At 50.9% G+C, this 20,888-nt stretch overlaps 2 protein-coding genes across 5 annotated transcripts; one reads left to right on the top strand and one right to left on the bottom strand.

Moving 5' to 3' along the window:
• Window positions 1–1,044: 1,044 nt before the first annotated feature.
• On the bottom strand, window positions 1,045–8,355 carry LOC146272022 (mitochondrial adenyl nucleotide antiporter SLC25A24-like). The gene is made up of 11 exons (XM_084707101.1): window positions 8,218–8,355; window positions 7,774–8,077; window positions 6,973–7,099; window positions 6,104–6,191; window positions 5,101–5,212; window positions 4,194–4,352; window positions 3,896–4,048; window positions 3,267–3,374; window positions 2,769–2,936; window positions 1,571–1,721; window positions 1,045–1,334 (listed from the first exon to the last, which is right to left on the bottom strand). Exons 2-11 carry the CDS (start codon window positions 7,954–7,956, stop codon window positions 1,159–1,161), a joined length of 1,425 nt encoding a protein of 474 aa, XP_084563227.1. The 5' UTR covers window positions 7,957–8,077; window positions 8,218–8,355; the 3' UTR covers window positions 1,045–1,158.
• LOC146272021 (EEIG family member 2-like) lies at window positions 8,215–19,138 on the top strand. Of its 4 annotated transcripts, XM_084707102.1 has the most exons (12): window positions 8,223–8,356; window positions 9,516–9,670; window positions 10,935–11,055; window positions 11,570–11,599; window positions 12,168–12,284; window positions 14,419–14,465; window positions 16,398–16,612; window positions 16,698–16,914; window positions 17,091–17,227; window positions 17,890–17,953; window positions 18,431–18,455; window positions 18,876–19,138. In XM_084707102.1, the coding sequence occupies exons 2-12, from the start codon at window positions 9,525–9,527 to the stop codon at window positions 18,927–18,929; spliced, it is 1,173 nt and encodes a 390-aa protein (XP_084563228.1). In that variant the 5' UTR covers window positions 8,223–8,356; window positions 9,516–9,524; the 3' UTR covers window positions 18,930–19,138. The 4 variants fall into 4 exon arrangements, with proteins under 4 accessions (XP_084563230.1, XP_084563228.1, XP_084563229.1 ...); XM_084707104.1 differs by lacking the exon at window positions 9,516–9,670 and having other exon boundaries at window positions 8,215–8,356; XM_084707103.1 differs by lacking the exons at window positions 8,223–8,356; window positions 18,876–19,138 and adding an exon at window positions 8,650–8,767 and having other exon boundaries at window positions 18,431–18,527.
• The last annotated feature ends 1,750 nt before the right edge of the window (window positions 19,139–20,888 follow it).

Here is a 20,888-nt window from a genome sequence, read left to right as displayed (position 1 = left end):
TCACAGCTAAAATTATTAGCGTTAATTGCTAGGTTACATATGTTTTATACGCATACAAATAAACCAATGCATGGCTCGATATGATAATAAACAAAATAAACATTCTTCAGAACAAAGCTTTCTTTAAGAACTTCCGGTCAGCTGCACGTTCATAACCATAAAGTCGGTTCAAGACGCCAGGAGGTCTATCCTATAGGTGTAAACACTGTGGTTGACTGTACATGCACAGTAAACAGTAGAGCAGAGATAGAAAATGCCATTCAACACAGAAAAAAAACATGTGTAACCATGAAAACTCAAGTGTAAAAGGACAATAGGCCTACTCAACTGTAAACAGAATGTAGAAACAACATCATTTAAGACCCGATGAAAACCACCCCAAACAATGACAACAGAGGCTTAGGCACGATAGCCCAAGTAACAAAAATAATATCCAAATGTCCAACAGGTATGGCTGTTACAGCTATCATCACATGTTCTACCTGTACACTGTTATATTGGCTCCATAATGCAGTTCTCTCATGTTATGTTGCAGAACAGTCCAGAACACCTGGGTGCTCACAGGGAAGACGTATTGATTGATTGACTGATTGGTAGGTTGGTCTTCTGAAAGAGGAAGCTGCCCATTCTGTAGACATGGATGTAATCATGTAATCATGGTTTGAGATTTGGGGTTGGTCATGGATGTAAACACAGTTTGTATACTCTACAATGTGTGTGTGTGTGTGTGTAGGGCAGTACAATCCATAACCTCTCGTTCCAGATATCAGTCTTTCAGTCAGTCAGACACCTAACCAGCCAGCCAGCCAGCCAGCCAGCCAGCCAGCCAGCCAGCCAGCCAGCCAGCCAGCCAGCCAGCCAGCCAGCCAGCCAGCCAGCCAGCCAGCCAGCCAGCCAGCCAGCCAGCCAGCCTTCTACTCAGCCGGCCAGCCAGCCAGCCAGCCAGCCAGCCTTCTACTCAGCCAGCCAGCCAGCCAGCCAGCCAGCCAGCCAGCCAGCCAGCCAGCCAGCCAGCCAGCCAGCCAGCCTTCTACTCAGCCAGCCAGCCAGCCAGCCAGCCAGCCTTCTACTCAGCCAGCCAGCCAGCCAGCCAGCCTTCTACTCAGCCAGCCAGCCAGCCAGCCAGCCAGCCAGCCTCTCAGCCAGCTACTCAGCTGGTCAGATGCCCAGGCCGGTCTTCATGTACTCGTAGACCACGTAGCTGATGCTGACAGCAGGGATGACCTTCATGAAGTTTGGCAGAATGCCTCGGTAGAGCCCCAAAAAGCCCTCTTGACCCACAATCCTCTTCACCAGCCGTGTCATGGACGGCTGGTCAGACGCATCCAGAGACGCTGAGAGGAGGAGAGGAGGACAGGAGGGAAAGAAAGGGGAGGGGAGAAGGAGGAGAATAAGTCTAGAATATTCTAAAAGAGACTTCTTCAGGGGATCGTGTTTTGTCCAGTTTGATTTGCGTAACCCTTTATCACCAGCAATTTCACATTGTCAATCAAAAGGCACTTTTGTGGCCTGATGACTAAAGCTTAGGCAAAGGCTCCAGGTGCTGGTGCCCAGTGAGAGGGTTCAGTACCTTGGGCCTGCATGCGTGTGCGGAGCAGGGCTAGTGGGTAGCTGGCTAGCTGGCCGCACGTGCTGGAGATGGTGCCGCAGGCCACCAGGACCAGGATGCCGGGGTTGGCCGAGTCCCGGGCGTAGCGACACAACCAGGCGTTCTTTAGGCTCTGGAGGGAGGAGGGGGGAGAGGAGGGAGAGAGGCACAGGGGGGAGGAGGGAGAGAGGGACAGGGGGGAGGAGGGAGAGAGGGATAGGGGGGAGGAGGGAGAGAGAGACAGGGGGAGGAGGGAGAGAGGGACAGGGGGAGGAGGGAGAGAGGGACAGGGGGAGGAGGGAGAGAGGGATAGGGGGGAGGAGGGAGAGAGAGACAGGGGGAGGAGGGAGAGAGGGACAGGGGGAGGAGGGAGAGAGGGACAGGGGGAGGAGGGAGAGAGGGACAGGGGGAGGAGGGAGAGAGGGATAGGGGGGAGGAGGGAGAGAGAGACAGGGGGAGGAGGGAGAGAGGGACAGGGGGAGGAGGGAGAGAGGGACAGGGGGAGGAGGGAGAGAGGGACAGGGGGAGGAGGGAGAGAGGGACAGGGGGAGGAGGGAGAGAGGGATAGGGGGGAGGAGGGAGAGAGAGACAGGGGGAGGAGGGAGAGAGAGACAGGGGAGGAGGGAGAAAGAGACAGGGGGAGGAGGGAGAGAGGGACAGGGGGAGGAGGGAGAGAGGGACAGGGGGGAGGAGGGAGAGAGGGACAGGGGGGAGGAGGGAGAGAGGGGAAGAGGGAGGCAGGGGTGGTGTGGATTGGGAGGGGAGGAAGGGGGGTATGGGAGAGGTTTAGTACTTTCATTGTAACGTGTATCATAACTATGAAACCTGACAGAACATGCAGCCTTATCTCCTGTACATGAGTAAGACCTGTGAACCCACAGGGTTTCACATCACTGATTCAACTAGAAAAAATCCCAACAAGTCTTTTCAAATCCTGGACAAGGATCTGGCAGAGCTGGCAGCGTGTCGTAATCACTGGGGTTGTGGGTAATAACAGGTTTCAGTGGTGATGAGACACCAGGGAGCAGCTCCTGTGCTGCAGCACAGCCCTGCTGAGACAGGCCTCAGTCTCCTGTGCTGCAGCACAGCCCTGCTGAGACAGGCCTCTGTCTCCTGTGCTGCAGCACAGCCCTGCTGAGACAGGCCTCTGTCTCCTGTGCTCCGCCGCGCTCCCTCCCACCTCGTAGACGGCCAGGTCGATGCCTGCGTAAGGGATGATGCCCAGGATGTTGGGGGTGTAGCCTTTGTAGAACGCTTTCACGCCTTCCTTCCTCAGAATCTTCCTGGCGCAGTCCAACATTCCAGAATATTGACCTGTTTTCCCCAGCGTCAGTCTAGTCTTCAAAACCTTGACCAAGGAAAGAGAGAGAGAGGTAGAGAGAGAGAGACAGACAGCGAGAGAGAGGTAGAGAGAGAGAGAGAGAGACAGCGAGAGAGAGAGACAGAGACAGCGAGAAAGAGAGGTAGAGAGAGAGAGACAGATAGCGAGAGAGAGAGATGTAGGGAGAGAGAGAGGTAGGGAGAGAGAGAGAGAGAGAGAGAGAGAGAGAGAGAGAGAGAGAGAGAGAGAGAGAGAGAGTGTAGGGGAAGAAAGTAGGTTACATCAATCAAGTGTATTTGTGTGTGTGTGTGTGTGTGTGTGTGTATATGTGTGTGTGTGTGTGTGTGAGAGTGGTACCTCCATGGGGTAGATGGCTGTCTGGGCTGTGGCTCCAGCCAGAGACCCAGCCAAGAACCGTTGGTGAGTCTGAACCTTCTCTCCCTCCGACGTCAGCAGCTTCTTATACTGACACACACACACACGGACACACACACGGACACACACACGGACACAAACACACACAGATGATATTTTATATATTGTATGTGTGTGAGACAGGAAGCTTATTTTATCTCTCTTCCTCTCTCTCTAGCTCTCTCAGACTCGTGCACCCACATCATTTCCCTCTCCTCTGCCTTCACCTCTTTCCTGGCTGACTGTTTTGCATGTCATCTATTTTGTCTCTCTTGTCTCTCTCCTTCCCTCTCTCCCTCTCCCCCCTCTCACCCTCCCTCTCTCTCTCTCTCTCTCTCTCTCTCTCTCCCTCCCTCCACCCCCTCACCCTCTCTCTCTCTCTCTCTCTCTCTCCCTCCCCCCTCCCCTCTCACCCCCTCCCTCTCTCTCTCTCTCTGTCTCTCTCTCTGTCTCTCTCTCTCTGTCTCCCTCTCCCCCTCTCCCCCCCTCCCTCCCCCCTCCCTCCCTCCCTCCCTCCCTCTCTCTCTCCCTCTCTCCCTCTCTCTCTCTCGCTCTCCAAACCCCTTCCCAACCTGTTCGTAGGCCGCAAACTTGATGGCCGTTTCCGGGGCGATCTTCAGCACGTTGACCCCATTTCCTCGCCATAGCGACGCCAACCCTCCCTCGGCAACCATCCGCTTGAGCCCCCCGGTCACACTGATCTTGTTGGATTTGGAGGAGTGGACCTGAAACACAACCCCTGGTCACACAGACTCCCTCTCTCTCCTGCTGCACAGCTTGTGTGGCTTCACAGCCTCTGGCTACAGCTCTGTGCTAGGACGATTGCATGCAGAACTAGAGATCGCAGGTTCAAATCCCAAATTCTCCCACCTGCATGAACACTTTGATCCTGTCCAGGGGGGCAGTGCCGGTGCGAGAGACCGCCCCCGCCATCGCCCCGGCAACCAGCTGCCTCCACCAGCCCCCGGTGATCTTCTCCTCCTCGGTGAACTCGTCTGGGATGGCGAGGCTGTCGCCGATGTCCAGCACCTGAACACACACACACACACACACATGTACACACGTGGAGGCCATGAACATGCCTGCACATAATGTAACACCGTTCCTCAGCAGGACAAAACCTCTCATCTCCTCCCCCTGTCATCTCACCCTCCAGGGGTGACAAACTGACACCCACCCCCACCACACCACACACTTCTTCTCATCAGCGTGTCTGAACGCTGCAGAGCAACATGGCCAAGCAGGGGGAGAACTTCCTCACCTCCTCACCTCCCCACCTCCCCACCTCCTCACTTCCCCACCTCCTCACTTCCCCACCTCCCTCCCCAGTCCTGCTCTCTGAGTACTCTGAACTCACGGGATTGAAGTGACAGGATGACTTATGTTTGTCATGACTTCACATTTGCTTACAAGGAAATGTCTTTCTGAAGCAGGAAAGGACCAGGACAGAAACCCACCCTTCATCTGGTCTACAGAGAGAGCAGCACACAGGGCTGGGTTTTACAGGCGTGGAGTTTGTGTGTGTGTGTGTGTGTGTGTTTGCTGCTGTTTCGAAATGATAATCGTAGCTTTCTCCCGACACACATACAGCACACACACACAAACATTGTATTGCGTCCTCTAAGCCGCTTTTGGTGGACTCAAATCATGTTATTTCAGGGTTGAGGTGAAAGTCTAATCTATTCATCAGCACATTCTCAGAAATGCACACACTCACTCACTCACATACTCTCTCTCTCTCTCACACACACACACACACACACACACACTCACTCACCGAGGAGTGTTTCCAGAAGCGTATGATCTCTTCCAGGTTGTGAGCTGGGTTGAACAGGAAGTGTTCCCTCCACTCATTCCAGTCCACCATCATGGTGCCGTCAACGTCCATGCTGCACACACACACACACACACACACACAACACGCATGCACACACACACACACACACACACAACACGCACGCACACACACACACACAGCAGGGGTAGTTAGTGACTCGCCAAGAACACCTCTTCACTCCTGATAACATGTTTATACAACAAAGTAGATACACATACAGAATATATACTGTATAGATGCATATACGGAATATTCATATACATACTGTACACACACACATCACTAAGGTGTTCCTGTGCAGGGTGGATCTGAAGGTGACCCCTAAGGTGTTCCTGTGCAGGGTGGATCTGAAGCTGACCCCTAAGGTGTTCCTGTGCAGGGTGGATCTGAAGCTGACCCCTAAGGTGTTCCTGTGCAGGGTGGATCTGAAGCTGACCCCTAAGGTGTTCCTGTGCAGGGTGGATCTGAAGCTGACCCCTAAGGTGTTCCTGTGCAGGGTGGATCTGAAGGTGACCCCTAAGGTGTTCCTGTGCAGGGTGGATCTGAAGGTGACCCCTAAGGTGTTCCTGTGCAGGGTGGATCTGAAGGTGACCCCTAAGGTGTTCCTGTGCAGGGTGGATCTGAAGGTGACCCCTAAGGTGTTCCTGTGCAGGGTGGATCTGAAGGTGACCCCTAAGGTGTTCCTGTGCAGGGTGGATCTGAAGCTGACCCCTAAGGTGTTCCTGTGCAGGGTGGATCTGAAGCTGACCCCTAAGGTGTTCCTGTGCAGGGTGGATCTGAAGCTGACCCCTAAGGTGTTCCTGTGCAGGGTGGATCTGAAGCTGACCCCTAAGGTGTTCCTGTGCAGGGTGGATCTGAAGGTGACCCCTAAGGTGTTCCTGTGCAGGGTGGATCTGAAGCTGACCCCTAAGGTGTTCCTGTGCAGGGTGGATCTGAAACTGACCTGTGTAAGATCTTGTGAGCGTCCTCCCTGCTGACGTCCATGCCCAGCTCGGCCAGGGCCAGCTGGATCTCTGACGCGTCGATCTGGCCTGGGAGGACAGACACACCTGGTCAAGTCAGCTGGCTGAGCGGTTAGGGAATCGGGCTGGTAATCTGAAGGTTGCCAGTTCGATTCCCGGCCGTGCCAAATGACATTGCGTCCTTGGGCAAGGCACTTCACCCTACTTGCCTCGGGGGGAATGTCTCTGTATTTACTGTAAGTCGCTCTGGATAAGAGCGTCTGCTAAATGTAAATGTCTCTGTTCACGGGCGCTACAGCTCAGATCATCTTTATTCTTCTTCTTGCAGCACTCAAGCATATAAAATAAAACAATCAATCGGATACAACCAAAACACATCTAAAAAAAGTTCATTTGATTTCTTCCTACTTATCATCGTGATATGGTTATTATTTATGCTGTGATAGTGTTCATAGTTATGAATCAGATCCAGATTCTGCCTTCACCATCCTGCTTTCACCATCTGGTTGTGACAGATAGTGACAGATAGTGACAGATGGTGGAGTGAATCCTGTATTTCTGACAACCCTGAACCCTGTCCTCACAGCTGGACTCTGTCTCTCTCACTCTCTCACTCACTCTCTCACTTTTTCTCACTCTCTCTCTCTCAACTCTCTCCATCTATCTCTCTCACCCTCTCCCTCTCTCTCTGTGTGTCTCTCTCCATCTCTCTCTTTCTCTCTCTCTCTCTCTCTCCCTCTCTCTCCCTCCCTCTGTCCCTCCCTCTCTCCCTCTCTCTCTCTCTGTGTCTCTCTCTCTCTCCCTTTCTCTCTCTCCCTCTCTCTCTCTGTATCTCTCTCTCTCTGCCCACCGTCGTTGTTCTTGTCCAGGCTCTTGAACGTCAGCCGCAGCTTCTTCTCGTGCTCCTTCAGGTACCTGCTGAACTCAGAGAAGTCCAGCGTGCCGTCTCTGTTCTGGTCCCCTGACAACACGATCTTCTGTTGAGACAAGGTGAGCGACCGGTCAGCTGGTCCTTCTCTCAGCTGTACATGACTGGGGGGGGTGGGGGGGGGGGCGGTTTTTGGATCCTGATAAATATTGGATGAATGCTGAATATTACATGGGAGTCTATGGGAGTGGTTCATCTCTGCCTGTCGTTAGTTAGTGAGATAAGGAAGCACAGAGCTGGTGTTCATCTGTACTGTCTAGACCAGTGGTTCTCCACCCTGGTCCTCAGGGTCCCCCTGTCCTCCATGTTATAGATGTCCCCTCAGGACCAGGGTTGAGAACCACTGGTCGAGAGCCCTCTAGGAGAGATGAGTTTGAGGCAAAGAGGAGAGGAGAGGAGGGTGTTGCAACTATGTGGAAACCTGTCACAGCCTGTTTGAGCAAGACATGCTTGAGAAAGAGAGAGGTTTACAAACTCAATCCATATTAATCCAGGACATGACTACAAGAACAATGTATGAAAGTAGGCTGTGTGCGATCAAGTGGTGCGATTCACTCGCTACTAAAGGCTAATTATCCTGGACAACGAGCCTCATTGATAGGCTACTAGTCATTTCACAAGGGCCCTAAGCCACATGTGAAGTCATTACAGTCGGCTGCGTGTCCATATGGGACGGCCAAGGGTCCTTCCTCAGCACCCAGGAAGCTCAGTATTTTTACTTACCTGCGCCGCACCTTGTCTGAAAATGCCCATAGCTTTGAGGCCCGCTCTCAACTCTGCAACATCCACCTTCCCGTCCTTGTTGGTGTCCAGTTTCTCGAATAGGTCCTGGTACGACCTCTCGCCATCCGCATCCCAGCAGCGAGAGTCGGATAGAAAAAGCGTTCTTATAGCCTGATACATCATCGTAGCAGCGGGTGCGAAGGCAGTAGATCGGTCGAGGACGTGTTATATCTGGAGAAAGTTACTAGTCTACACGTAGCCCTGGCTATCACATTCGATCCTGTTCGATCCCGATGCCGCGCGTCTTGGAACGAAAAACAGTAAGCTACACTTGTATTTAGATTCTAGATTAGCATCTACTAGAATCTAAACATGTACATTTGAACAGTAACACCTTGCAGTTAACAACGACAGAAACCGTAAACGTCAAACAAGTCCACAAACCGAAGCGGTTCCGTTCCTGCAGAGAAGCAGAGTGCAGCAAATAACCCGATATGATCTCTCGTATTCCTGGGGAACTGCTGCCAGACCAGCTGTAGGCGGGGCAAAATGTGGGATAGCTGGCCTGTGTGCGCATTGTGCGGTAAGTGGGTGGTGTTCTAGTGCGGTGCAGTAGACTGTCAGTCAGAGGGTCGGCTCTACATCCATAGACCCCCATTCCTAAAAACAACATAATCACGAGACCTGTCACATGATCATCGACCCCAGAACCCATTAATAACAATGTTGTAGCCAACTGTAGTTTAGCAGAATATCGAAATATAGGGTGTAAAATAGGCTGCTGGACTCTGGCGTGTAGTCTACTTAGGCCATGCCACGTATGTAGGCACATTCTATACAGAGCCTATTGTAAAATCCCTATCAATTACCCGGTCTATCAATCTTGAACCTGTTATTATTCAAAAACTTAATACGAGACAGAAGCTCGAGGCAGCAACAATAGCCGGATGACTCGTTTGAGGAAGTGATCAAAACACACCAGCAGGGGGCGATGTTAAGTCAAATTCTCAAATTCTCCTTCGCTTCTTATTTGTGAAGTTCACTGTAAATTATCATCTGTCAATATCTTGCCAACACCGCTGACTTCTACTGTAGCCTTTCTGATTAGATGGCTAGCCTAGCGAACCTAATCAACTCAAGGTTGATTCGATCACGTTTTCCATTTGGTAGACGTCATTATATTCAAACTATCAGTGAATGGGGGTTTGAGATTAATTGGGATGTGAGGAGAGTCAAATTTGTCTACTTGAATCAAACTGTTAACTATTGCAGAAGATTATCGTCAGCACGCTATAAACCTACGTTGTCATGACAATAAACTAACTTGAACTTCTTTGTCCGCCGTCCTGCAGTCGCAACAACATACCGTAGCCTGACCTGTAGCCCGCTAAAACATAGCCTATTGGTCAAATGAAATTTGCGGAATTACCCACGTGTACATATGTATAAAGTAGCATATCTATCATAGGTTAGGCTACTTTTTCATTATTAATTCTCTATTCCTTGTTATGGGAATTTCCTGTCGTCACGAACAACTGTCGGTAACGCCGGGACGTAAGCACGGGGGTGTGGGAAGTTTTCAAACTGAGCAGTGCAGCGTCGTCCTGGTAGCACAGGAGCGACCGTGTCACCACTCTGACAGTGAAAGCCAAACCTCGTTCACAGGCAGGCGTTGCTAGACACCTGGGTAGAACTGTTAACTTTATACGTCATAGCCTACTCTCACCCGGCTTCAACTACAGGACGGAGGAATGACATTCATGATGATGAAGAAGAAGAAATTTAAGTTTAAGGTGGATTTCCAGTTAGATGACCTATCCTCAGTTCCATTTGTGAACGGAGTTATATTCTGCAAAGTGCGGCTCCTGGACGGTGGCTTTACGGAAGAGTCTTCCCGGTGAGAAACTATTTATAGCCTTCACAAGCGCGTGCTCCTATATATATGTAGGTTACCGTACTTGTTGACTTCAAGTTCACTCTAAATACTTTGTTTATATTGTGAACATGACAGTCTAAAATAATGACCACTTTTCACCAGTAACCGTGTCATTCAATTGCCATTCGGTTCTATTTGTTTTGCGTTTGTGCTGCTGTTTTTGGTAAACGTCAAATTTGATGTTGCACGGCCTTACAGTATGCCATGTATCTTATAGTTACAACTGTCATCCGAAACCACACAGCATTTCACCCCGCAGAGACTGAAGTCTACACTCTTCTCTTCTACAGTCTTTTCTGCATCGCTTTGCCTTGAAGGTTTTGCTGAGTTTGTTACCCGTTCCTGAATCAAATCTGCTTTCATGAAGGCTGTAGCGGCACACCTCGCAGGTTAGCTTGTATGCAGAGACGGATTACCGACTGTAACGACATCCATTTTCTAGAGCAGTCGAAGAGCCGTCTACGACCTGTCCCCTCATTGTCACATATCAGTTGCTACATATCACATTCCATTTGTCACGTTTCATTGACGACTTCCGCTAGCCAGGGCTATTGGATTTCGCAAGTAAGCCCAACTAGTTTATTCTCCCCAGAGCAGAATAGAGACCAGATGTACACTTCTCTAGTGAAGACTGTGACAGTCTCCCTCCCACATAGCCTCACACGTCAGTGCCTCTTACAGAGTCAGAGTATATAGCCTATAATACAGAGTATTTTCTAAAGTCCCTGAAGAGATCCTTAAAGACGCTTTGCTAGAGTCCTTACTAAGATAGTGAATCATGGAGGGTTTCTCTGAGAGATTCTGGATCACAAAGTGTTGCTCCAAGACCTGGATCACACCGTGTGTGACTGACCCGAGAAAGACAACACGTTTCATGAGTCACCGTGTGGAGGCCGCCTGTTGCTCCGCCGCCACGACGACAGGCTGGCAGTCCCCCTGGAGCTTTCGCCATGGCAACTGCCTGCATTTTTCCAATTATGTAAACATAGAGTGACCAGTATGGTTTCTGTCCCGTGAAGCTAACCCCAGTGGTTGTTATGGTTTGAATGTGCTTCACTGTGTCCTCTACTGTGTTTCCAGTGTTTGAAGTTAGTCTACTGGTAAAGCAAATATTACCCAGTAAAACAAATGTTTTACCATATCTATGTGTGTGTGTATGCGTACATGTGTGTGTTTGGTGTGTGTGCTTGCATACACAATGTGTGTGTGTGCTCCTCTCCCCCAGTGAGTCGGTCCAGTCCAACTGCGTCCGTTGGAGAAAGCGTTTCTCCTTCCTGTGTAAGATGAGTGCCAACGCAGGAACAGGCGTGCTGGATCCCTGCGTGTGTCGAGTCTCTGTGCGCAAGGTACGACACACCCCCCCGCCCTGTCCCGCCCCCAACGCCCTGCCCCGCCCCCACCGCCCTCCCCCGCCCCCACCGCCCTGCCCCACGCCCCATCGCCCTGCCCCGCCCCCAACGCCCTGCCCCACGCCCCATCGCCCTGCCCCGCCCCCACCGCCCTGCCGCCCCGCCCCGCCCTGCCCTGCCCAGCCCCCACCGCCCAGCCCCGCCCCGCCCCCACCGCCCTGCCCCACGCCCCGCCCTGCCCCGCCCTGCCCTGCCCCGCCCCCACCGCCCTGCCCCACGCCCCGCCCCGCCCCGCCCTGCCCTGCCCTGCCCCCACCGCCCTGCCCCACGCCCCACCGCCCTGCCCCACGTCCCACCGCCCCCACCGCCCTGCCCCACGTCCCACCGCCCTGCCCCACGCCCTGCCCCGCCTCTACCGCCCTGCCCCACGCCCCACCGCCCGCCCCACCCTGCTAACAAACTATATCATTGCTATCATTTTAAATTTCTCCCGTCTCCACGTCTCTTACAGGAAGTGAAGGGGGGGAAGACCTTTGCAAAGGTATTGTTGTCTCCTTCCTGATGTTTCTGTCCAATAGCAGCACTGATACGCTGGTGTTGTGGACGTGGGGTTCAGAAATAGAAATAGGCGAGTGTTCGTTATCACAACGTTTCTGACTGGAGCCTGTCCCAGGGCATCATCACCGCTGGGCTTTGTTTAAGACCTGAGGCATTCCTTATGAAGATCACTGGCCAGTTAGTTTAGTCCTGGGAGCTGGAGAGATTAGGATAGCGTTTGTGTTTGCTTCTCGGAGCTGGGTACTGATTGTCGTGACGGCGCAGGCTCTAGTCCTGACCTCTGTTAGAGAGCGAGGGTGGCTGACCAATCCGAAGGCTTGAGGGGAACCTGGCTGTTTGTAACATAGCGGGCAGTGAGAATGATTCACAGAGAGAGACGTTCCACATGACCTCTGTCATAATTGAAAACATCCGTCTTAGAAGGATCCTCATGTGCATCCTAGAACATCATGAGCTGAATCTGATCTGTTTGTGGCCTGTACTGGGCAGTGAGGAGTGGCCCTGCATGGCCCGGTGGGTCTGATCCTCATGTGTGTTCTGGTCCTATCCAGCTGGGCTTCGCCGATCTGAACCTGTCAGAGTTTGCTGGGTCGGGCAGCACGACGCGGAGATGTCTCCTGGAGGGCTACGACACCAAGAACACCCGACAGGACAACTCCATCCTCAAGGTACACTGGGAACACCGGCTCATCTAACTCAGGGGGAACATCTGGTGCTTAGAGTTTAAATCAAGTTTTTACTTGTTTCCAGCATAAATGGCTTTTCTGGTGATTTATTTTATTATTTATAGACATTTTCATTATTTTAAGAAATCTTATCACAGGAACATTTCTTATTTTTTGGCAGCCAATGTACTTGTTTTGAGCTGATGGGGCATTTTGCAGTGTACCACCAGAGAGATATATTATAGTATAATGGTAGCAGAGTGTAGCCTATCTGGAGGACATACAGAGAGACTTTGGTGCTTCAGCTCACTGAGACAGAATTAGAACCCACTCGTGTTCTACAGCTGGTTAGCTGGCTGACAGGGTGTGTTCCGCTTCCAGAACATGACCAGCCAGTATTCTAAAACACTCCGGTGGGAGCTGTCAGACTGGTTCTGCTAGAAGGTTCTGTTCTAGAACTCTTGGAAAGTTCTTCTGGCAAAGCCACAGGTTTTTCTTTTTTTAGACCATCTCATTTTCTGCCAAAACAAACACACACACAAATAAAACAAATATTGTCCTTAACATATAAATCCGTATTTCTCTCGACAACCTAAACAAATCCATCACATTGTTCTGAGTGCTAGGAAGAAAGTAGCGAAAACAGCTAAGATGGAGGGGCATGTGTTGGTAATGGGACATGCTGGACGTGGGATCTGCAGACATGTGAAGGCAAGGTGTCGCTCGCCCCGGGGCCCCTAGACACCTTGTGTTTACAGGTGTCGCTCGCCCCGGGGCCCCTAGACACCTTGTGTTTACAGGTGTGTGAGAGTCAACAGTTACCAGGAGCGTCGTCACAGCCTGAGAGGAGGTGGTATTTCATCAGTCCTCTGCTCCGACATGTCGTGATGACGTGCAGGCCCTGGGGGGGGCCCTGCTCCTCAGACAGGCCAGCCTCAGTCCAGAACCAGGACCAGTTCTAGTACTAGGACCAGTTCTAGGTCCAGACCAGGGCTTGTATTCATCATACTGATCTAGAACCAGTTGTGCCTTTTAAATGTAAACAAATCTGCCAGATTGATTCCAGGCCAACACCACTGATCTGAAGTCTCTAGATAAGAACTTAACTTAACTAAACCTCTTGGTGAGGCTTCTGGGTACAGTATGGGAGCAGAGCTCCAGTTTCAGGTGTAGGGTGGGAGGTAGACTGGGTCAGCAGGTGTAGGGTGGGAGGTAGACTGGGTCAGCAGGTGTAGGGTGGGAGGTAGACTGGGTCAGCAGGTGTAGGGTGGGAGGTAGACTGGGTCAGCAGGTGTAGGGTGGGAGGTAAACTGGGTCAGCAGGTGTAGGGTGGGAGGTAGACTGGGTCAGCAGGTGTAGGGTGGGAGGTAGACTGGGTCAGCAGGTGTAGGGTGGGAGGTAGACTGGGTCAGCAGGTGTAGGGTGGGAGGTAGACTGGGTCAGCAGGTGTAGGGTGGGAGGTAGACTGGGTCAGTAGGTGTAGGGTGGGAGGTAGACTGGGTCAGCAGGTGTAGGGTGGGAGGTAGACTGGGTCAGCAGGTGTAGGGTGGAAGGTAGACTGGGTCAGTAGGTGTAGGGTGGGAGGTAGACTGGGTCAGCAGGTGTAGGGTGGGAGGTAAACTGGGTCAGCAGGTGTAGGGTGGGAGGTAGACTGGGTCAGCAGGTGTAGGGTGGGAGGTAGACTGGGTCAGCAGGTGTAGGGTGGGAGGTAGACTGGGTCAGCAGGTGTAGGGTGGGAGGTAGACTGGGTCAGCAGGTGTAGGGTGGGAGGTAAACTGGGTCAGCAGGTGTAGGGTGGGAGGTAAACTGGGTCAGCAGGTGTAGGGTGGGAGGTAAACTGGGTCAGCAGGTGTAGGGTGGGAGGTAGACTGGGTCAGCAGGTGTAGGGTGGGAGGTAGACTGGGTCAGCAGGTGTAGGGTGGGAGGTAGACTGTGTCAGCAGGTGTAGGGTGGGAGGTAGACTGGGTCAGCAGGTGTAGGGTGGGAGGTAGACTGGGTCAGCAGGTGTAGGGTGGGAGGTAGACTGGGTCAGCAGGTGTAGGGTGGGAGGTAGACTGGGTCAGTTGGTGTAGGGTGGGAGGTAGAATGGGGGTCAGTATGACTGCTGTGACACCTGTGTTTCCCTGTCCTCCCCCAGGTCGTCATCACCACACAGCTCATGTCTGGGGACCCCTGCTTCAAAACGTAAGGACCCCTCCGCCTACCTACATTTAGTCATTTACATTTAGTCATCCCTGCAGCTTGCTTTGTGTCTGGTAGTCAGTCTGGTAGTCAACCATTCTTTCATGGCAGCAAACTTAGAGTTCGAACATAACAGATCCACAGAAGTGGCTAAAAGTCTGATCAACTCTAAACAATCAAGTATTTTCACCTGCGTTCATGTTGACCGGCAGCTGAACTGTGGTGTTCTGTGCAGCCCATGTTTGCAAGTAGTGTCTCTGTGTGAGCAGGCTGTCTCGTTCCAGCCAGCCTAACCACAGTCTGCTGGTTGAGACAGGAAACGGCATGCCACACTTCCTGTTTGTCAGTCAGTCGCTTCTCTGTTAGCTACCTGGGGTTTGATCCTTTATTCTAGGGTTTGTGTTCTTGTATTTTTGTATCCTCTCAATAAGTACTGAGAATATCTCTGGACAGACACACGGTTGTTCTGGGGATTGAACCGCCAATCTTCAGCATCTACCGCCAGACCAAAGAGGAATGAGCTTCTTGGTTGAAGTTGGTTGATCACAACACTTCTGTTCTGTCTGCAGACACACATGCACACACACTTATACACACACAGACACACAGACTCCTTACTGAGTTTGGGCCCAGTTTAGAGGATCACCACACCTTAGGTTTACTTACACACTGTCGCCTACTTTGTCTGAAAACAGCTGTGTCACTCCCACAAACACTCCCTTTTTCTAGGAAACACACACACACACCTGACACACACCGTACACACACACACCTTACACAGACCACAGACACACCACACAACAGCAGTGAAAAGAGTAAACTGCAGGAATGTGTGCATGTTGCAGGAGAGGAAGTGGGGGACATAAATCATTCATGATCATCAGATCTAGGGCAGCAAAAGAACACAAAAGTATCTGAATGTAATCAAGGTCTGTTTGATTCGTCTCTTAGTTCCTCCCTGTCCTGTCCTTGTGGTGCTGATCCAAACATTTTGTTGTGTTGGGTGAGTTTAATCATGGTGAGGTGTATAGCTCAGTGGTTAAAGGACCTGCTTGCAGGTTGAAGCAAACGACCCCTGTGCTGTTTGTAACTTAGTTGAGTTAGTTTTCCAGCAGCAAGACAGAGGGGGCGGGAACATGACAAGGATGTCATCTTTTCATGCAGGAGGAGACGGCGGGTTGAAGCGTTTGACAAGAAGGAATCATCTGTTGTTTCTCCTTACACTTTCAACAATGTTGCATTTTCAGAGATTATGCACACATTCACGTACTGGTGTGTGTGTGTATATGCGTATGCCAGTGTGTGTAGATCAGTGTGTGTGTGTGTGTGTCTTGGCTGTCCTCCTACGGAGAGTGACTCAGTGTGTCTAGGGCGTCAAGGCGGCACCATTAAGGAGACAGTCTGAAGCTCCTCGTGTTTCTGAACGCCCACCCTGTCTCTCCTTCTTCTCTTCTTCTCTCTCTGTCTATAGCGTACTTTCCTGTGAATCCCCCCCCCCCCTCTTCTTCTCCCCCACGCGCCTCACTTCCTCTGTCACTCCATCTGTCCTCAGCACAAAGCTGACTGGATGCTTCTAACCTCCTCTCTTACCTGCTTCTGTTCTCTGATGAGGCTTGATGGATGAGTGGTGTTCAGAAGGACTTTGGACCTACAGGACGGTGATGGGTGGGACTAGAGTGTATAGAGGCTGGAGGGACAGGTGCAGCCATTCCACCATCTACTCTGGCTTCTGTACACGAGGATGTCACTGCTGTCCCTCTTTGATGATGTCACTGGTGTCCCTCTGATGATGTCACTGGTGTCCCTCTCTGATGATGTCACTGCTGTCCCTCTCTGATGATGTCACTGGTGTCCCTCTCTGATGATGTCACTGGTGTCCCTCTCTGATGATGTCACTGCTGTCCCTCTCTGATGATGTCACTGGTGTCCCCCTAGCCCCCCGTCCACCGCCATGACCCTGGGCTTCCAGCCGGCCGAGGCAGAGTGCCTCCTGGAGGAGCGGAGGGGAGGGGACACACACACGGCCTCACACACACACTGCCCCGCCTCCGCAGAGAGTCCCAGGAAGAGTGCGTCTGTCCCTGAAGAGCTGGTGGGGCGAGGACACTCCAGAACCTCCAGCTACGCCAGCCAGCAGTCCAAGATCTCAGGTACACACACACACACACACACACACATATACAGTACTCATGCACACACACACTGGAGAGTGATTCTCCATCTCTTCTCCCACAGGCTACAGCACAGGCCATTCACGCTCCTCCAGCCTGACGGAGCTCTCCCATAGGAGGAACCCCTCGGCAGGCTCCGCCTCCACGGGCATCAGCAGCATTCCGGAGCCCAGCGAGCAGGCGGGGGAGGGCGGGGAGAGGGAGGCGCGGGCTACGCCCCCGGTGCTGGTCCACCTCTCCTCTCCCAGCAAGACCTCGTCGTCCTCGGAGAGACTGTGCAGGTAACACACACTCACGTACACACACACTCTAACACACACACACTCTAACACACAAACAGCTCTAACACACACAGCTTTAACACACACGGTTCTTACACACACAGCATTAACACAATGCTGCCATTTGTCCTGAGCAACCCTCTAATGTCCCTCCCTTCCTCCCCTCCTCCTCCCAGACACCCGATGAAGCAGAGCTCGGTGGAGTGCCAGCTGAAGAGGGTGGATGCCACCAGAGTGGATGCTGACGACATTGTGGAGATGATCCTGCAGAGCCAGGACTTCAGCCCTGGGGAGCTGGACTCCAGTGCGGAGGGTGAGTTCCCTGAAGCCCCTCACCCTGGGTTAGGGTCAGGGTCAGCTGGGGTCAGGGTTAGGGTCAGCTAGGGTCAGCTAGGGTTAGGGTCGGTTAGGGTCGGTTAGGGTCAGCTAGGGTTACGGTCGGTTAGGGTCAGCTAGGGTTGGGGTTACTTAGGGTTAGCGTTAGCGTCAGACTAACTGCAGATCATGGGTGGAACATTAGCCTACTGCAAAATACAAGGTTTTACACATTTTCTATTCAGGCTAGCAAAGTTAGCCTCAGACAAAATAATACAACCAGGCAAAGTAAAGTAAGTAGTGAAACTAACAGCAATGTTATTTCAAGCATTTCTCAATCACAATTGATCTTTTTGAAGGTGATTTTTAGACTTCCTATGAAGAAAGCTAGTGTAGCTGCTCTACTGTTTACAGAGAAGAGTCATCTGTTTATAGATCGCCTAGCAACCAGCCGTGAATCATTTTCACTGCGCGACCTTGCATTGACTGACACAGTCTTAATGGTGCATGTGTTTGTGTCCAAATGTCTTGTTCTTGTTTGTGTGTGTGTTTTTCTGTGTGTGTTTGCTGGTGTGTGTTTGTGTGTGGGTGGGTGTATTTATTTATGTGTGTGTGTGTGTGTTTTATGTCATGTTTATGTGCGTGTGCGTGTGTCCACAGAGGAGGGCCTCAGGCTGTTTGTTGGTCCGGGTGGCAGCACCGCTCTGGGCAGCCAGCACACCAGGTCAGTCAGTACATAACCAGGAACATGGAGCGCCACTGCAGGAATACCCTGCACAGCTGGGAACACGCAGAGACTTATCTCTGAATTTAAACCGTGACAAGCCCTGCTTCACATCTTTGAGTGAGACGTTAACTGGGGTGTTAGTAAGGACTGAAGAGGAGTACTGAAATAGCACATTGTACTGAATGTGTGTGTGTGTGTGTACGTGACAAGGGGGTGAGAGGTGGGCGGGGGGAGAACAGATATAAACTGTGACGCTTTATTTCTATTGAACATGTTCTAGACAACAAGGAGCTTAGCCAGGAAGCAGTTGAGGTTTTTGTTCCGGATCCAGCATATTTCAGATGACAGTTTGTGGGAGAGAGGGTGGACTTGTCAGACGTTGACAAGTGATAATATGAGTGATGTTGGTTTTGCAGCATTTGGATGTGTGTGTGTCCCACTCAGCTGATTGGTGCTTGTGGCGTTGTCTTTCAGGGTCGGAACCGGAGCGTTCGAGCAGGTGGTGATTAAGCGCTAGGACCAGGGGGCCGGTGGGGGGGCTGGGACCAAGGAGGCAGCGGGGGGGGGGGGGGGGGGGCAGAGAAGGTGCCCTTACTCTGAGTCTGAAGGGGAGGGAGGGGGAGGACAGGAGGACAGACATGAGGAAGAAGAATGTCAGGAGAGACAACAGCAGCAGTTGTCCTCCAACCTCCCTTTCTCCACCCCCCTCCTCCAACCTCCCTTTCTCCACCCCCCTCCTGCAACCTCCCTTTCTCCACCCCCCTCCTCCAACCTCCCTTTCTCCACCCCCCTCCTCCCCCCTCCCTTTCTCCACCCCCCTCCTCCCCCCTCCCTTTCTCCACCCCCCTCCTCCCCCCTCCCTTTCTCCACCCCCCTCCTTCCCCCCTCCCTTTCTCCCTCCTTCACCCCTTCCCAAAAGGACAGTTGCTGGACAGTGCGCCCCCCCCGCCCCCTCGCGGTGACCAGTTTCTGAGCCACTCTGTCTCCGTGGTGACGGGGGAGAGGGGAGCAGGAAGGTGTCTCCCATCTGTTAGAGGACATGCGGGACGGTCAGAGTCATGTGTCCCTCCCTCCACAGTGGAAACATTTCCTGCACATCAGTTCAGAAATGCTGACAGAAGCAGGGAAGGACTATTGTTTTCCTGTTTGAAAGGAAAGAAACATAAAATCGTAGTTTTTGAATGTTTTGTTTCTTCTTCCTCTGCAGGATTAATGTTCTCTATTTCTTGTTGCTTGGTACGTTGCTGCTTGATACTGTGTGTTAATACACACATACACCCACACACACCTACAAACACACACATTTACCTGTGTTGACATATTGATAATGAGAAGCAGCTCAGCGTTCATTAGAAGGTGGTTTCTCTTGCGTCCGTGACCTCAAAACTGACAAAGAGAATCCTGGGAAGGGCCTCCCCTGTTGTTCACCCAGAACAGAGGGAGAGGCTGCTGTCTCTGTTTTCATTATTCATCTGTAAGAAACTTAAGATGCAGAGGCTAACAAAGAGGCTTACGCAAGCACACACGCACAGATGGGTCTGGTGTCCTGGCTCATGGCGGTGAAGCGATTGAGAGGGAGAGAGAGGGAAGGAAAGAAAGAGGGAGGGAGAGAGAGGGAAGGAAAGAAAGAAAGAGGGAGGGAGAGAGAGAGAGAGAGGGAAGGAAGGAAAGAGGGAGAGAGAGAGAGCTACGGAAAGAAAGAGGGAGGGAGGGAGGGAGGGAGAAAATAAGGAGGAAAGAGAGGTAGGGAGAGGGAATGAGTAAAGGAGGAGGACCCATCGACCCCATTTAACAGTTCAAGTCTCATGAAGTGTTCTACTCTAGCTGGTGAGGATTCTGTAAGAGTAAGCTGCTGTTAAGCTTGGGCTGAATGAGGGATGGTTTAAAAAACTGACTTTCAAAAGGGTTATTGATGAGGGTATGTGTACTTTTCTGTAAAGGAACTAACCTCACTGGTACGACAGGAGTTGTATGAACCACTGGAGGAGACGCAAAACAAATGTATACGCAAGTCTAGATGGGACTATTTCAATGCACTTAATGCAGGTTGATTGGTTTGTATAGAGTGTTTTGTTTGTATGAGGGTGTGTTAAGGTTTCAGAGTTTGACAGCGATGCTGTGTCATGTGATAAAGGGCGTTTCAGGCACACTGATACCAGACTGTGTTGATTATGTCTGTTTGTAGATTTATATTCATTTCAATGCAAAGAAATCTGTCATAAAAAGAGGGGAATATTAATTTATTGTAATATATATATATATATATTACAATCATCACAATCATTTCTCTTTGTTATATATATATATATATATATATATCAATAACAAAGAGAAATGATGGTCATTGCTGTGTTGCTAGTAAAGTAGCCTGAGTTCTGTAATGTGGCCATGATGAACACCATGTGTGTACAACTCAGTTGACACGGAGGCTGTAAAGACTCTTACAAGTGCCTCTTCCAGTGTTTGTAATCTTGAATATCGAAATGTGGGTATTTTTTACTTTGAAATTGTAATTCTTACAAACAATCTAGTATGACACTGTAGGTGAATTAAACAGTCTCAATTTAAAAAAAGGGGAAATATTGTTTGTTTTGTACTTTTTTATTCCCCTCTCCAGATTTGAATTTTCTGAAGCTTGAATTTTTTTTCATTGAAATTTTTGGATCTGAATTTTACTGTTCAAATTTCAGCAACCTGAATTTCTGAATATTTAATTTTTTGATCTGATTTTATTTTTTACATTGAAATAAATTCATATTTCAATTTTATAGAGGTGAATTCAAAACCAACAAATTCGGTGGTGTTTAAATTTCAATATTAAGTATTCAATGCCTTTTAAAATTCAAAACATTAAGTCACTGATTTTGAACGTGATTCACACAAGAAGATTCAATTCGCTGATAAGATTCAAAAAATGACTCGTCAACTGCAA

This window comes from Hypomesus nipponensis, chromosome 10, assembly GCF_054491055.1.
Source record: "Hypomesus nipponensis isolate SF chromosome 10, ASM5449105v1, whole genome shotgun sequence".
Classification (NCBI taxonomy): Eukaryota; Metazoa; Chordata; class Actinopteri; order Osmeriformes; family Osmeridae; genus Hypomesus; species Hypomesus nipponensis.
The sequence above is the reverse complement of the archived record's forward strand: the minus strand, read 5'-3'. Positions and strand labels throughout refer to the sequence as shown.